General features: G+C 56.0%; 8 protein-coding genes across 8 annotated transcripts; 3 read left to right on the top strand and 5 right to left on the bottom strand.

The window, feature by feature from the left end:
* Window positions 1–298: 298 nt before the first annotated feature.
* On the bottom strand, window positions 299–2,026 carry E0L32_006021 (uncharacterized protein; the record flags this gene model as incomplete). Its single annotated transcript, XM_031140608.1, has 1 exon — window positions 299–2,026. One exon carries the CDS (start codon window positions 2,024–2,026, stop codon window positions 299–301), a length of 1,728 nt encoding a protein of 575 aa, XP_030995261.1.
* Window positions 2,027–2,602: 576 nt separating this feature from the next.
* E0L32_006020 (uncharacterized protein) lies at window positions 2,603–3,187 on the bottom strand (the record flags this gene model as incomplete). The annotated part of the gene is made up of 2 exons (XM_031140607.1): window positions 2,603–3,136; window positions 3,179–3,187. 2 exons carry the CDS (start codon window positions 3,185–3,187, stop codon window positions 2,603–2,605), a joined length of 543 nt encoding a protein of 180 aa, XP_030995260.1.
* Window positions 3,188–3,732: 545 nt separating this feature from the next.
* Window positions 3,733–4,341, bottom strand: E0L32_006019 (uncharacterized protein; the record flags this gene model as incomplete). Its single annotated transcript, XM_031140606.1, has 2 exons — window positions 3,733–4,266; window positions 4,333–4,341. The coding sequence occupies 2 exons, from the start codon at window positions 4,339–4,341 to the stop codon at window positions 3,733–3,735; spliced, it is 543 nt and encodes a 180-aa protein (XP_030995259.1).
* Window positions 4,342–5,292: 951 nt separating this feature from the next.
* Window positions 5,293–6,123, top strand: E0L32_006018 (uncharacterized protein; the record flags this gene model as incomplete). The annotated part of the gene is made up of 3 exons (XM_031140605.1): window positions 5,293–5,301; window positions 5,365–5,877; window positions 5,920–6,123. 3 exons carry the CDS (start codon window positions 5,293–5,295, stop codon window positions 6,121–6,123), a joined length of 726 nt encoding a protein of 241 aa, XP_030995258.1.
* A 649-nt stretch (window positions 6,124–6,772) lies between these two features.
* E0L32_006017 (uncharacterized protein) lies at window positions 6,773–7,330 on the top strand (the record flags this gene model as incomplete). Its single annotated transcript, XM_031140604.1, has 2 exons — window positions 6,773–6,781; window positions 6,842–7,330. 2 exons carry the CDS (start codon window positions 6,773–6,775, stop codon window positions 7,328–7,330), a joined length of 498 nt encoding a protein of 165 aa, XP_030995257.1.
* Window positions 7,331–8,066: 736 nt separating this feature from the next.
* Window positions 8,067–9,620, top strand: E0L32_006016 (uncharacterized protein; the record flags this gene model as incomplete). Its single annotated transcript, XM_031140603.1, has 4 exons — window positions 8,067–8,075; window positions 8,131–8,554; window positions 9,016–9,068; window positions 9,129–9,620. The coding sequence occupies 4 exons, from the start codon at window positions 8,067–8,069 to the stop codon at window positions 9,618–9,620; spliced, it is 978 nt and encodes a 325-aa protein (XP_030995256.1).
* Window positions 9,621–9,981: 361 nt separating this feature from the next.
* On the bottom strand, window positions 9,982–12,157 carry E0L32_006015 (uncharacterized protein; the record flags this gene model as incomplete). Its single annotated transcript, XM_031140601.1, has 4 exons — window positions 9,982–10,536; window positions 10,743–10,862; window positions 11,331–11,362; window positions 11,425–12,157. The coding sequence occupies 4 exons, from the start codon at window positions 12,155–12,157 to the stop codon at window positions 9,982–9,984; spliced, it is 1,440 nt and encodes a 479-aa protein (XP_030995255.1).
* Window positions 12,158–13,042: 885 nt separating this feature from the next.
* On the bottom strand, window positions 13,043–15,286 carry E0L32_006014 (uncharacterized protein; the record flags this gene model as incomplete). The annotated part of the gene is made up of 4 exons (XM_031140600.1): window positions 13,043–14,051; window positions 14,125–14,640; window positions 14,744–14,844; window positions 15,002–15,286. 4 exons carry the CDS (start codon window positions 15,284–15,286, stop codon window positions 13,043–13,045), a joined length of 1,911 nt encoding a protein of 636 aa, XP_030995254.1.
* Window positions 15,287–16,318: the final 1,032 nt, after the last annotated feature.

Below are 16,318 nucleotides of genomic sequence, written 5' to 3'. Positions count from 1 at the left end.
GTGGTTGTTTATCAATTGAGCAGGGCGGACCTTCCCTTCCAGCGACTGAGCCCCAGCAGAAAGATCATCGTTTCAGAAATGGCAGGCAGTGACGGAATACTACGACGAGCCTCAGAAGAGAAGGATCGAAAGGGCCTGTTTGACCCATTACATGTAGGTATTGACACAAATGACATGGGTATATCCTGACAGGCCAGGGGGGGCATATTTTACACACGAAGACAATCATGACGAACGGCATCCAAGTGCCATCCATGCCAGGCCAGGCCGATATTCCAACCCCAGCGGCGGCCGCACCTCACGCCTCGCCGTCCGCCAACAAGTCCGGATCGACCTCGGTCCCCAGGTCCCTATCCTCGAGGAACCGCCTGCCCAAGAGCTCGTCCGGGAGGTAATCCTGCCGGACCTTGCCGTCCCTGTAGTTGGGGTTGTACTTGTACTCCTTGCCGTACCCCATCTCCTTCATGAGCCGCGTCGGCGCGTTCCGGAGGTGGATCGGCACGGGCAGGCCCGCGACGCCGGGCTCCCTCAGCGCCGCGATGGCGTTGTTCAGGCCCCGGTACGCCCGCGTGCTCTTGGGCGCCAAGGCCAGCGCGACGGCGCAGTGCGCGAGCGGGATGCGCGCCTCGGGCATGCCGATCTGCGCCGCGGCCGTGTACGTCGCCGTCGCCAGCGGCAGCAGCGTGTTGTCGGCCAGGCCCACGTCCTCGGACGCGATGACGACCATGCGCCGCGCGACGAAGAGCGGGTCCTCGCCGCTCTGCAGCATGCGCGCCAGGTAGTAGAGCGCGGCGTCCGCGTCCGAGCCGCGGACCGACTTGTGGAAGGCCGAGATGGTGTCGTAGTGCTGGTCGCCGGCGCGGTCGTAGACGAGCGTCTTGGTCAGTGCGGCCTTGATGTCTTCTTTCGTCAGGGCGCTGCCGTCCTCGCGCGGCTTGTGGGATATGCTGAGGGCGAGCTCGAGGAGGTTGAGGGCCGTGCGGGCGTCGCCGTCGGCAAAGGCGGAGAGGTATTTCAGGAGTTCGTCGTCGATGAGCGGTGATAGCTCGGGCGAGTCTGGGTGGCTGTGCTCGGCTTCCAGGGCGCGGTGTAATATGCCCCTGACGTCCTCGGTCGTGAGCTTAGCCAGTGTAAATGTCCGACACCGCGAGAGCAGCGCTGCTTGCACTTTGAACGAGGGGTTCTCTGTCGTCGCGCCGATGAGCGTTATGGTGCCAGACTCGACAGGCCCCAGGAAGACGTCTTGCTGTGACTTGTTGAACCTGTGTATCTCGTCGCAGAAAATGATCGTCTTGCGCCCCGTCAGCGACAGTTCGTTGGCCGCCTCTTGAAACAGCTTCTTGCACTCGGCAACGCCTGTGCTCGTCGCGTTCATCTCGATAAAACGGCTGCCTGCGCGGCGGGCGATGCACCGAGCGATCGTCGTCTTTCCTGTCCCCGACCCTCCCCACAGTATCATCGAGGGCACCCGATCCGACTCAATCAACGACCTCAGCACGCCGTGCGGCCCGACGAGATCCTGTCCAAACACTTCGTCCAAGGTCTGTGGGCGCATGCGCTCAGCGAGTGGTGCCGACTTGTGCGTCTTGCTCCTCTTTACCAAAGGGCCGGGAGCTGGTGTCTGTGGTGGTTCTTGCGGGTGTGCCTCATTGCTGTGCTGCTGCTCAGGGGGTTGTGAAGGCGATATCCGACCAGGTCCATCCTCAAAACTCCTCTTCAGCCCGTTAGGCTTGGGCGTCGTGCCATTGGCGACAGGCTTGGTGCTGGCATTTGCCTGTCGCTTTGCGGCGGGCGTCTGGAAGAAGGAGGCTGCAGCAGATCGCTTCTGCGTCGCGGGCGGGGCGTTCTGGGCGCTGCTGGAGGGGGGAGAGGAGGTTCGACCGTTTGATGTCCCGTCGCCGTTGGCGGGGCCGCTGGCTGAAGGAGCGGCGGCATCGTCGAGGACGAGTGACGCGCAGCCGGAGTCGATGTGCGGGTTGATGTCGGACGACTTGACCTGCTTGTTGCAGATGGGGCACACGACCATGGTCGCCGAGATGTCGAGAGAGCGGAAGCTATGGGAAAGATCTGGCGCGCGTTGTGTCATGCGGCAACTCGGTAGCTGGTGAGAGGGCTCGATAGCGAGGTTTGGTTGGCCAGTGATGGGTGTTCGTGAGATGCGATGCGATGCGATGTGATTGCGGAGAGAGGTGACGGCCAATTTAATTGGATTTATTTGGGGGACGCGTTTTCAGCAGGAAATGCGAAATGCTGGCACCGATGACGCGACGGTTGGCCTGGAACCACTGGAACCACTGGAACGAACCACTGAGGGTGTCAAGTGGAGCTGGTGGGGCCACCAAGCTTCAGCCTCATCAACGACATCGCATCCTTTCACGAGGTATCGAAAGCCTGTTTTCTTTGTTAGGTAGCGAAGAACAGGAGAAGCTTTGGAGAGCAAGCATTTGGATTGTTCCGTATGCTCTACCTTGAACTAAGAATACTTGTACCAAAAAAAGCTTCCAAACGCTGTCCTTGTCCTCACTTCATTGACCCAAGAAAATCCAAGCCTCTTCAACGACTCTAGCAAGGAATGCCAGCTATGAAGCGATTCGAAAGCGGCTCAAGGCGAATCTGACGAGTCTGGCGAGACTTCTTCTCCTACGTCCTCGACAATCCCTGCAAGAGCAGCCAACCTGGCTCTTGCATCATCCTGCGCCTCGCTTCCAGCCTCGAGGTCAGCCACGTATCCCTGAATCTGCTGCGTGCCCGCTTCGCAGACCTCCTTCAGCGCCTCGCACAGCTGGCTGCAGACGAACTGGAATACGTCTCGCACTCGTCTGTCTTGCTGACGCGTGTTGCTCCGATGTTGCCTAAAGTACTCCTGGTATTGGTTCTTCCGCGAGAGAATTCTCCGCGCGGTTAGGCGGACTGCGTCGATGGTCTCCCGCGAGGCGAGTCCGGCGTTCCAATCGTCTATCTGCGTCATCCAGGCATCTATTGTGTCCGCTCCGTCTTGTAGATTGCTAACGGCTTCTGCTACACCACTTGCGTCGCCCCGAGCCGGCATGGCGGTGGTAAGCCACGCCCACAGCCCCTCGTGGAAAATAAACGACTCCTCGAGTTCCTTGCGATCGCACACCCGGTTAGCCAATTTCTGAACGTCATGGTACCAAAATTCCAGGCTTAGCTGACTTACAAAACTCATGTTGATCGATGTCTATCTCGGAGATTGTCAGGTTGCATGATATGCCGAGAATTGGTCAAGTGTGGACACAACAATGCCGGGACGCGGCCTTATATACCCCGGCCTCAGTGCGAGATTCGCTCGTGACGAGGGTAGGAGATCCATGGAGTCAGATCTTGTGAACACCTCCATGATCATATGTCGGCTTTAGTCAGTGTCACCGCAGTCAATCAATCACTGGCACACTAGCCTGGCAGAAAATGGACGACAGCTCTGGGCTGGCTCAAGCAGCCTCCGCCTAGTGTCTTACCCATGTTCACAGCCCATGGTATGCAAGTGCTGCTGCCCGGGCGAAACGAAAGACACTGTAATAGATGCTCTCACGGGCTTTGATCCATACTCAGCTAAAGGGTAATGTGAGGGAAAACACCTTGTCTTCCGGCCTCAGCTTTCTTTGATACGTATGCAAGTTGTGGACTTGAATTAAAAGTCTATTCTCCAAAATATCTCCAATAGTCTTCCGAGGCTCAACCAGCTCGCGAGCCCCTTGAGCATCTCTTCGCTAATCACTCAATAGTGCAGTGCTCAGATCCCAGTGCTGCCCGCATGTCTTCGATGATCTCCTCCAAGACCTCCAGCCGGATCTCAAGATCTTCCAACGCTGCCTTCCCTTCTCCCCCCGCAGTGTCCTGGTCCTCCTGGCCTTGCTGGTCTGCCAACATGCCTCGAATCTTCCGCTCGGCCCGCCTTGAGACCCTCAAGAGCTTCCTTTGCATCTCCCTCACCACAACGGTCAGGTATCGCCACTCGTGCTCAATCACCTCTTCATCGAGCTCCGTGAAATATGACTCGTATTGTCCCGTCCGAGTGGTGAGCTCCCTCATGGTGTTCCGGACTTGGGCTAGGTCATCTTGGGGAGCCTCGCTGGCATCCCAGTTGAAGATCGCCATCTCCCATTCTTCGAGCACTTCGAAGCCTGACGCAATATGTTCGCTGACGTCAACGGCGTTCGCCACCTCTATCTGATCAGGTATGGTGAAGCACAGCCACCGATTCACCTCCTCGTGGAAGTCGCAAGGTCGACCGTTGGAATTGTTCAGCTGCTCGACGGTCAATCAGTATGTTGTCCCTGGGCACCGCAGACATGATCAAGTGACTGAGCCTACATAAGCCATTTCTCATATCCGCGTCAGTTGTCCTGTGCTTGGAGAAAGCGACACTTGGAAGTATGAATACCCTTTGACTGGTATCTCAATCTTTGGTGCTGGACTGAGCATCTCTTTATACGTACTCCAAGTGGCAATTTGTAGCCTTTTGAATGAGCGTATATGAGTCACTGGAAGGTGTCTGTAGGCATGCAGGCTAATGCACATGGACTTGCGTCCACCCTTGTATTCGCACACTTTCGTGGTCCGGCACGTATGGAACATGTAGTCAGGAGGATCGCTGCTGACTCGGTCTCTAAAACATTGCTTCACAGCGAGAACCGAGTTAGTATCGGTAGCTCTTGAATACTGGAGGATAGCAGGGCTAGCAGGAAATGAAAAACGGCAAGGTATACTCCAACAGTAGGGCAGCCACGACGGTGACCTTGCCGAGAGCCACGAGTCTCCAGATCAGACAAGAGTTGTGACTGCCGATATTGCAGAAGCTGGCACAGACATCTCCCAGTAGGTCCAGCAGCACTGCGTCTTCTACATAGGTAGTGACGGTATGAATACATTCCTCTCGGGCCTGGAGACCCATGCTCAAATTATTTCTTTTTAGTCAGTAGCGTAAGGTAGTCTTGCGAATGTGCTCGCCATACCTCCTGCCATCCCTGCTTACATCTCGCGTTGGAGGCCTTGATCTTGGATCTAGAGCAAGAGCTGCCTACAAATAGGTAGGTACCTAATCTTGGAAGAGATATTCACTCCATGGTCCTAGTCTCAGGTTTCTTGCTCTTGCCTTGGTCCATATCTGAACAGCATCAACCACTCTCCAACAATTCATTCACTCCATCCAGCTTGGCTATCAACTGTATTGCAAGTATCGCATTGTTGCATCGTACTCTATTGAGAGGCCTACACACGTTGCTTGCCCCCATCACACAAGACCCTCCTTGTCACATCTTGGGAGCTTTCATGATGTTCATCGTAAGTCTACACGTGGTCCGCCAGCCCAATCATCAACGCTGGCAGCTACTAACTTCGACCCAGCCTGAATCACCAATCTTGATACGAACTCGGTCAGAGGAGCGGCGCCCACGAGGCCGACTCCAAGAGTCGCATCCAATGTCAATCATACCCCAGCTAGGACGAAGGGCAGAGTCTGAAGGGCCACGGCCACGAGGAAGAACGCGCTGGTCGCAACGCGCGCAAGTCTATGGCGATACTCTGGGGATGTGGCTGGACATGCGTCTGCCCACGCCCATGGCAAGCGACACAAGGAACTTCGACAGGTTTGTACGATACATGACCATGGGCACTGCCCTGCTCGAGGTCTGGAACGCCAGACAGGCGTCCAAGTCGGAGATCGAGAAGCTGGGACACGCCTTGAAGTGGATCGACGATTGCCGCCAGTTTCACCGCTGGGAGGTGCAGGCGCGACCCTATATCTGGCTCTTCGGCTCGGCGGAGCACATTATGCTGCTCAATCACTTCGATGAGACGTGGCAGCAGTTCGACATGGAGATGGAGACCGCCCTTGAGATAGGCCTGCAAGAGCTGAAGGTAGATGTCGAGAGGGCGGAGGCGAGGAGCTAGCTACTCCAGCCGGCCGAGGTTGCCCTTACAGAGTCTATCGAGAAGCTGCAAGCGCTGAAGGCGACCATTCAAAAGGCGTCAAAGGGTCTCTTACAGTATCTGGAGAATGACGTATTTGTTATGGATGAGCTGACCACCGATGTTGGTGGAATGGTTCTCCAGGGACCAGATGGAATGGTTCTCCCGGGGCCAGATCTAAGCGCCACCAACTGAGGGTTCCTGGCAAACAGCCGCAATCGTTGCACTTTCAATTTCGTACCACTGGAGCGTTATCAGCCACCGTCGTCACGTTTTCAAAAATACTGTAGCGACGTTGAAACAGAGGAACTCTTCTTTCAATAGTTATCAAGCGAGAATATCGATAGTGTAATAATTAAAAGTATCACTGATCCCATTGGCAGTGGCCGCTCTGTGATTGGATCTGCTTGCCAGGACAGACGCTCACTTTATTTGGACCTGAAGCGGAGGTTGAAGAGGCGCGTGCGTCACGGATTCCAAAAGGTAAGTGAATGGGTGAAGTGAGAAGCATCTTTGTTGAAGCATCTTTGTGGGATATATGGGATGACAGTTGCTATCTTAAGCAATTCCGTCTGAAGGATTAGATGTACAGGCTTTGTTACGCTAATCATTAATCTTCACAGGGTCTGGTGATTGACTGACCAAGTCGTGTGCAACAAAGCGAGAGAGACCAAGATGTTACACCCATCTGAGTGCATCATTGTTTCTCCATTGCTCGCTGGGTTCTGGTGCATAAATACCGCGGCTCTTGTTCAAAATTATCTGTTACTCTCAGTATGTTCCGCACCAGCACGCTTACAGAGCCCAAGATTACAAATTTACTCACTTATTTCACATTTCAAACATGGCGATGGTACGTAACTCTCTCATGGCCATTTGACCAAGCAGTAGTACCTAACTCAAGTTCGTGTAGACCGAGGACGAGACCGCATATCACGAGTTTATTCATAACCTCGAACTCTCTATCACCGTTCGGGGGCCTGGTATCGAAGGCCTCCTCCAAAAGCTCGACGATCTCAATCTTCTTTTGCCCGGGTGGAGACAGCTCCTAGACGATTGGAGCCCCAGCCCAGAGAGGACATGCAGCATCGGGTTCCTGGATATGAACCTCGGATTGTTCCACAGAGTACATGGACATTTTATTGATATTGCGAAAGACATTCAATCCATGTCGCCAGCAGAGAAGGGCAGGATAGGCCAGAAGGCTGTCCAGGTTGCCAGGGACCTTGATTCTTTCAGAGTAGTCTTGTCACTTTCGATGTTGAACAGCCTGTCGGCCCTCGAGGAGAAGGGCGATGTTGACGCCGCGGCACTGTCAGAATTCCGTGACGCGAAGAGGCGGTTGCTTGATAGGCTGAAGTCCTTGGTGGACCTTCTAGACATTCTTAATGTCTCGGCCTGAGGTGGGTGTCCACTTGGGGACGAGGCTTCCGAGTGAATGCGGTGAAGCAGCGTGCGGCAATTGCAGTTTTCTTTTTCTTTGTTTTTTTTGGAAGGTTTGATCTTCACCAGAGATCTGCTAGAAGCAAAAGGGAAGAAGAACTTTACTTTTTTGGTCAAGTAAAAGAAAAGGAGGTGCACTACTACTTCGTTCCATTGCTACAAAATCTAACCTTCACCTTCGCAACACACAAATCTTGGGCACGTGAAGAGAATTGCTCCAGAGGAGTGTCACAGAGGTCACCGTGTCAGGGGGCTTAGGCCTGCCCTACCTGTCACGATATGAAAATCTTTCCGTTGGTAGGTTTCACAGTCACCGCAGCCACCATGCGGATTATCGATGGGATACTGAGCAGTGCTTACGTGGTGACTTGGTGACTAGCTACGCAAGAACCTTTGACTGATAACCTTGCCCAGATCCAGTAATGTTGAAGATAGAGAGAAGAGCTGACTTTTCACGCAGGAAGAGAAAGTGAAGGATGTCAACTCCAACTAGTCTGGTCGCGATTCACGCATGTGAGCTCGCATCACAGCTTGTCCATTTGTCACACATATAAAACCCCTTCTCCAGAATCCCATTCTCGAACTCTCTCCAGACCAACGAAGCAATACCAGGGAACACCAGGGAACACCAAGGACGACTAGAGTCTACTCCATCATATCTAAGCTCGTTCAACAACCAACTCCATCCTATCGCAATGGTTCCAGTAAGTCATACACCAACCCCATTCCCAGGGCCAACACATGGCTAACCGTCCTCAGGCTTTCCCGGCCGATTTTGAGCAGGAGCTCGCCGATTACATCCTCGGTTTCAGCACCATGCCGACATCAAGGAATCTCCACAATCTGCTCGACGATGTGTACATCGGCACAAGCCTCGCGTACGCTTGGAAGGACGTGGTCACTGCCTGGGACCAGAACGGAGAGCCTTGCGGCGTCTCGTTCGTCCAGCAGAACATTGCAAGCTTCATTCGACTGCGCGACCAGAAAGAGTCCATCGAGCAGGAGTGGAGCCAGCAGGAGGACGTCACGCCAAAGCAGCAGGAGTATCTCGCCAAGTTCCAGGCCAGCGTGGACGACCTGGCTCTTGTCCTCAAGGCGTGGTTGGAGAAGGTCTTGCCGGAGACTCTGGGACGGCTGAACCAGGATGACCCTCGCATCGACGAGTTGCTGGAGGTGTTTGTGCGTACGTTCGCCTGAGTTTGGCAGGCGAATGAGCGCTTTCATTGAAGGGAGCCAGCGTGCTATCTTTGTATTCGCTTTCTTTCTCTTTTTCTCGGAACTCTTGGAAGGCTCTTACTGGGACTCGTAACTCAACTATGATACTGCGAGGCGTTTGGGCCTTTTGCCTCTTTGTTGATGCTATGCAGAGACAGACTTCTGTAATTTGATAGACAGGCGGATAAAAATCCGGAACCGTATCATAATCGCAAGAAACTATCAGTGAAACTCAAGAGTCCGTAGTAGTAGTCCAGGGATCGCATTACTAAGTGACAACCGTTCCTGGCCTGGCTACTCATACTTCACGTACAAGCAATTCACAGGTCTGGTCATAATCACACATAATGAAGCTTCGCTGATGTCAAGGGCATTTCGGGTATAAAAGAGAGTACTGGCAGCTGATGCAGTCACAAACCACAGTCGCAGCGTTCTTCGGCATTTATCGGTCGCTCTTCAGAAACTTGACAATGGCATACCCTGTGAGTCTAATCCACCCTATACCTGTAAACATCTTGACGGGAATTCTAACCCTAATCTAGACCTACGACGAGAATATCATGCTCGAGGTCCAGCACTTCGCGGCCCTCCCCACAGTCATCGGAGCCCGCAACGTCGTCGAGCGCATGCACGAAGGCCTGGTCGTCCTCCGGAAGTGGAAGTCGGCGTTGCCATCATGGGCCCGGAGCACCGACTTCCACACCGCCGACTTCGTCGGCAGGAACCTCGAGGCCTTTGAGCGCGTCCGGCTCATGAAGGATGCCCTGGACTCGGAGTGGGCGACACTCCGGGGCATCGCGAAGCAGATGGCCATCGACCAAGAGGACCGGAGGGCGGCGTACGGCGTGGCCTACGCGGAGCTGAGCCAGGAGCTCAAGGTGTTCGTCGACGCGGCGTGGGCGGCCGTCTTGGAAGACATCAAGGCGGCTCCGTACCGGCCGATGGGCCTCATCCCTCGGAGGTCGTGGACTGCCGCGGAGATGGTGAAGATGTACAACGCAGAGTTTCCCGAGGATGCGAAACCAGTCCGATGAGAGACGGGGGCTTTCTTTCCGAGGCCACGGTTGCCTTGGCTTGATCCGGACGCCATTTATTTTTGATAACTTGGCTTTTGTATTGAGATTCACAAAGGGCTTGTTAGCCAAACTTAATACTGGCCTTTCACTGGCAAGGCACAGCCACTATCTAGGCGAAGCATTTGTCCAGAATTGAAAAAGTTCTTTTTGGAAGCCTCTCTGCTGTATGACAGCCACCTAGCAGTTGATTAATCCATTTGCTTGCCCGTGACGAAGGCTGTCCGAGCTACATTGAACCAGATGCGGTTCAGCAGAGCCCACCTCACAGTTGCGAGCCTCAGATCCAAGTACATCCAAGAGAGCTAATAGAGACCCTAGTTCAACGGAGCGGCACGTAAATACGGCTAGGTGGGTAGCGCGGTTCCAAGACGATCGTCGCCAGACAGGCAAGTGATTCCTCCGACAGATCAAGATTGTCTCTGATGTCCAGTATGAAATCATAAAGCTCCTCCTCTCGATCGTTGAAACCAGCCCCGGCCCTCCAATACCTGACCCCGAGCCCCATGAGAGCGATCGTGAGCAGCACCTCGCTGAGCTTCCGGTACGCCAGGCGGTAATATCTGTACACTCGCTGGTCCCGCCTCAGGTGGGTGCTGAAATCTCGCTTGAAGATGCGTTTGTAGCAGTCGCTACGGATCTGGATGAGCTCGTACTGGTCTAGGATCGCGTATAGAAGGCTGTCGGCGCAGACGTCGAGGTGCATCTCGACGACTTGTTCTCTCCACTCGTGAAGCGCCTCGATGCCTTCGATCATCTGGTCGGCAGTCGCTTCTAGGTCTGCCCGGGTGCGGCCCCTGGGCTCGTCTTGCGAGAGCCACCTGGTCAGGTCCTCGGGCACCCACCGCCTGGCCATGGCCTGGGATACTCCTAGGCGCTGTTGATGGCATTGTCAACTTGCATATGCTACAAAGGGTCTTCAAACGGGAACCAGTCTGGAAAGCGGGATGGCCATACCGTGTGTTGGAGACTCATTTGTGACGTGTGTGCGGGAGTGTGTGCTCTCCAGGAGGGATGTCTGCGCTCAGCTTGGAGTGCATTTGGCAATTTTTGCCATGCCAGCGTCCTCTGCCGAACACATACATCACCGGCCTTATATTCGTTTGCAGCGATGGGCAGCCGGCTGTTGCACCGTGACACCGTGTCCGGTGATGCAGACAGCTTGGCGACACCTGGCTGCGTGAACGAGCCACGGACACGAACCTACAGCGGTGGCCTGTACTGTGACACAGATCCATCCTTGACACAATATCCAGACCATGGATCTTACACCACGTTTGCACGGAAACAAGTGACATGCTATACCTCAGCTCTATGGACTAATCAAGTTTGTTCGCCCTAGATTGGGTTCCGTCGAGAGCCTGGTGCCGTAGGACGACACGGGACATATGGCCGAGACGGCGCCGTCGTGGTTGAGCATGAGGCCTCTGCACGAAGAGGGGACAGTTTGAGCAGACGAGTAATGAACATCGATGCATTCTTTGAATCAAATCCGCAGTGGTGGTATATTCATGTCAGAAACGCCTTTCCGATGCTCAATCTAGTGTAATCTACAAGTGATACGGGATCCATGTAAAGCCTGCCAATGCCATGTGTGGCTTGGCGTTCTCGAAATTGTATCGATGCCGTGGTCCGGCGCCAAGAAAAATGTCATCGTTGATCTCGTTATACCATAAAGGACTCGCCGCAGCCACACTCCTCCTCTGTCAGAGAGTATGGTGGTTAGCTCGTGATCCCAGAAATCGTATAAGAAGTAGCCACTCACTGATATTCGGGTTCCGAAACACAAACTTCTGCTGCAGCTTGTCCTCGACCCAGTCCATCTCGCTGCCGATGATGCTGAACAGCGCCTTGCTGTCGATGAGCACGCGCACGCCGTCCTGCTCGACCGTCTCGTCAAACTTGCCCGGCTCGTCGACGTACTCGAGGTGGTAGGCCAGGCCGCTGCAGCCGCGGTTCTTGACGCCGACGCGGATGAGCTTGGGCTCGGGCTGGTCGAGCAGGTCGCGCAGGTGCTCGACGGCCTCGGGGGTGAGCTTCATGGCGGCCTTGCGCGGGGTGCGCAGGCGGGACTTGCGCTGCGGCGGCTTCGCTGCTGCCGTTGTCGTTGTCGTTCCTGCTGCTCCTGCGGCAGACTGTGTTGCGGCGGCGGCGCTCTTCTCGGCGGCGGGCACGAACTCCTCCTTGGACTGCTGCGCGACCTGCTCCGGGATCGACACCTTTGGCGACGAGGCCGCGGCCTGCTTCCCTGCCTCGGCGGGCGGTCTCGTCTCGTGCACTCTGGGCAGGGGCGCGGACTGGCCGTCGAGGGGCTGGCTGATGGAGGTGTCGGGGACGGTCGTGTTGCGCGGCTGCGACGCCGGCTGGACGAGCGGGTAGCTCTGGAAGGCGACGGGGCGGGCGCGGGTGGTCGAGAACTGCCGCAGCAGGTTCCGCCTGCAGGCGAGGCAGACGGAGAGCGACCTCCGCGGCAGCAGGGCGGCCACCGGGGCGCTCATGGTGGTTTGGCAGGACGAGGAAAGGAGGGGAGAAGTAAAATGTACAGATGCGCGTAGAGTGAAACAGACTAGGTCTATCGTGTTGTCGTGCACGAGTGAGAGGAAGAGAGGTGCAGATGAGGGGAGGGCGGGATTGATTGAAAATCAGGGCCCGGAGATGGATGGAGATGTTGATTTTCCCACAGAGGCTGCGCGGGTCAAAGAGGTAGTAGTAGTTAGCCGATTTCCTGGGTGTGATGACATGATCAAAAACGGCTGCCCCACCCTACGAAAGAAGAAGCAGCACTGAACATCCATTTGGAGGGAGCTCGGTTGACTCCGGCTTTGGCCGGGCCAATCAGTGCGTCGCTAATGGTCAAAATGGCACTGCTGTTCACTCGGGAAGCCGTTTGGTTTAGCGGGCCCGACACCCGCTGTACCGCTGTCGCCCCCTGTCAAGAGCTGTCAATTGGCCCTAAATTCGTACAATAGTTAGTTGGTCGGTACACCTGGGACGGAGACATAGAGAACAAAACCTTGATGGCATCCCAATGAACATGTTCAGAATTTCTGTCCGGTTGATCTCTATATTGATATTCACAAACTTCCAGGATCCATCGAGGCTCTCCCTCGCTGCAGGCCCAAGAAATCGGCATTGCCCTCCAGCTTCCCGGCCCCAGAATCTCCATAATTCTTCCCCAGCTATTTCTCAAACAATCGGTATTCCGAGGCATCTACGTAAATACGCCAGCCTCCCTCGTGACCAACACACATCAACAGCACCACAAACCACGAACCAACGACCACCGACCAGCCTCATCGTGTGGTACAGCAGGCAAACTTCCAGTCCAGACCTGTACGATAAACCACGGTCATCTAGGTACGACCCCAGAAGCCCTCTCGGCTTCACCCAATCAGCACCTTGACGTCCCCCACCGCCGTCCGCGCCATCCTCTTCAGCACCGTCCTCTCGTCCGCCTCCCGGTACCGCTCCCAGCTGTCCAGCCCCTCCTTGGCCTGGATGCTCAGCGTCTCGTACCCCTGCTTGATCACCTCGGCCACCTGCAGGCTCGTCAGCGTGCCCCCTTTGCCCACCACGCGCCCGCCCTTGCCGCCCTTCGCCGTCCCCTCCGCCAGCATCTGCTTGTAGTGCGCGCTCACGCTGACGAGCGTGTGTATGCTGTTGCTCGGCCTGTCCGCCAGGCCGTACGTGTCCCGGAACTTGACCAGCACGTCCCCGGCCTCGACGACCTTGTAGAACAGGTCGTCGTACGCCGCGGGCGTCGGCAGGAAGGCCTCGCCGGCGCTGAGCCCCAGCGCCAGCAGGTTGACCACGTGGTCCAGCAGCGTCTCGACGTGCGGCAGGTCCCGCAGGTCGGCCGCGTACGTCGTCAGGAACCGGACGAGCCCGAGCAGCGACCGGAACAGCTCGGCCCAGTGGTACTGCAGCCGCGTGCGCGACCGCGACATGTACGACACGGCGCGCAGCAGGATGCCCACGCAGAGCGCGTACAGGCCCACGTCGAGCCGCCGCCGCAGGTTGTGGTTGATGCCGTCGATCATGGTGTCGAGCAGGCTGGCCGCCAGCACGCGCTCCGTGCGCACGGCCGGCAGGTGCGGCTGGCGCTGGCGGCAGAGGCGCACGGCCGCCTTGCCCTCGTCGCTGCACATGCGCTTGCACAGCACCGGGTCCTCGATCAGGAGGCGGAAGACCATGAGGTTGAGGTGGCAGTAGACGGTGGCGCGCTGGGATAGGTGCGCGTGCTGGAGGAGGTACGACGTCAGGGAGAGGTAGCTGGCGAAGGGCTGCTCCTCGCCCTTGTCGGCCTTGAGGGTCATGAGGTTGAAGCAGAAGAGCTTGTTTGCGTGACTGAAATCGTAGGTCGCTAGTAAAAGAGCAGCTTCTTCCCCGGGGCTGCAAAAAGACATCAGGGTAAGTCGTAGTCCCGGCGGTCTGGAGTGTATCCCCCAAGGGATGCCCAACTTACAGTTTGGTGAACATTTGCTTCGCCGTCTCGGCATCGTATACCACCTTCTTCTCCGGCCTAGGCCCTGGAGCGATGGCACCCAACCCTATCATGTTGAGTGTGCTCGCTAGCGTCCATCCTTCCGGCAAGTCCTCTTGAATGTCCACATACTGCGCCCGTAACCTCTGGCACGTGTATCCGACGCTGCGGACGACAGTCTGTATCGTGGCCTCGTTGACAAAGTCGTTCAGCCGTAGCTGATATGGGTTCTGAAACTCAAACTTGTTGTAGTTTGCTAACAAGCCGAGCAGGGTAAACGGCTGGAATACTCGTATCGGCGTATCCGTTTCTTGTATGAACTGAGCAGATCCTTTGTCAGTATCTGGACCTCCATGCCACACCATGTCCTGAAGACTCCTCTCACCTTCATGATGGCGGGAAACATATCCCTCTGTATAAAGTACGTCAACAGACTCGTCTGGTACGCGCCAGACGTGACCGCCAGGGCCGTCTCGACGGCCTTTTGCCGTAGTTCCACTTTTGGACAAAAGCACACAGTATTAGCACTCCCGACGATCTCCTTGCTCCGTTTACCCCCTCTCCCTCTCTGCATTGCACATCAAGGCAGGCAGGCACTCACAGCTCTTCCCATTCCGTATTATCCCATCCAGAGAACCCACAAATTCCGAGAAGATCGTGTCGACGTGGTCCAGCCCCGCCAGCACGGCGATGATGTCGGAGCTAGGGTTCGTGTACCGCTTCGCCAGCACGGCCGCCAGGAAGGTGCTGAGCGTCTGTTATGGCAAGAGAATGCCACCATCTCTCGTCAGCCCAAGTGTCTCCTCTCCCTCTCCCTCCAACGGCGTCTTAACATGTTCCGGCCCGGTGCATAGCATACCTCTAGAGCATGCCCCTCGGCGACCTCCTGCTGCGCCCCGCCCGTCGTGCCCTTGAGCGCGCCCACGGCCCGCGCAAAGAGCTGCCGCGTCTGCTCCTCGAGCTGCAGCAGCTCGCCCGCCGACAGCCCGTCCAGCAGCCTGCGCAGGCTCGCCCTCTCCGGCCTCAGGAGGAAGAGCTCGAGCCAGAAGCCCTCGGGCTTGTCGGCGCCATATTCGTCGTCTTCGGGGGGCTGTTGTATTTTGGCGACCCGCAAAGTCAGCTTAGGAGCTCCTCCGGGTTCCATGGTTCGGGAAGGAAGGGGGGACGTCAAACCTGAGAGCAGGAACGGGCTGTCAGTCTGTGAAGGAACGAAACAGGGCAGAGAAGAACAGAGCAAAACAAACCTTGAACAGCTCCTCGTACAGCTGCACGACCTTGGGCTGGAAGACCTCCGGCCGAGGCTGGTGCGTGAGCGGCGATTGCTCCATCTGTGGGCTTGACTGCCTGGCTGCCTCTCTCGATCGGTTGGCAGCAGCAGCTAGTCGTTCGTAAAGAATATCCTCGTGGTTCCTATAGCGCACATCCCCCCATTGCCGCTTTGAACAGAAAGCCCTGGTTTCCGGGAACACAAGAGGCGGGAAGTGGTGGTGTCGCAATATACTTAAACAGCACGATGAGCAAAGCCGCGCCAGTCTCTCTCTCTCTCTCTCTGCCTCTTTACGTGTGCGTGTCCCTCTCCCTCCCTGCTGGAGTAGGGGAAATTTAGATTGGCACGAGCTTATCGCACCCAATCCTCCAGGATCCATTGCGCGCTAAGTGTGCTGCAAGGGTGCTCCAAGGGCTGGGAGGGCGGGACCACAGCGGCCGGGAACAGTTCAGCCTAGCGCTGATCAGCCCGCTAGGAACAAAACGGCTCTTGTGAACCACGGGTTGCCTTTCACTGTTAGCCAGGAACGGCAGGGGACCCTCACATGCACTCAACCTCGCTACCAGTCTAGAGTGAACGTGCACAAGGATACCAAGATTTCCAAAAGATGAATAAAAGATACTCTTTCAATATACATAGCACCACCAGCTAGTCTGACGGACGCACTGAAAGATAAAGATATAAAAGGTGTATATATCGCAGTCTGCGCCCTTCTTCTTCTCGCCCAATCTCGTGATGCAATGCAAAATGCAAAGCAAGCAAATGCAGGCACGCAACGTCATGCAGTCTGGTCTGGTCTGGTCTCGGTGACTCGTCTTCTTTCTCTTCCCCCATTCCTCTCTTCTGTTGAAGCATGAAACCCCGTCTTGTCTTGTGTCCTCCTCTAGTCTTTCGCAAATAAAGATGTCT

This window comes from Thyridium curvatum (assembly GCF_004353045.1).
Source record: "Thyridium curvatum strain D216 chromosome Unknown NODE_33_length_396248_cov_80.180210, whole genome shotgun sequence".
NCBI classification, from domain to species: Eukaryota; Fungi; Ascomycota; class Sordariomycetes; order Thyridiales; family Thyridiaceae; genus Thyridium; species Thyridium curvatum.
Note: the sequence above shows the minus strand (reverse complement) of the source record. Positions and strands in the feature narration are given on the sequence as shown.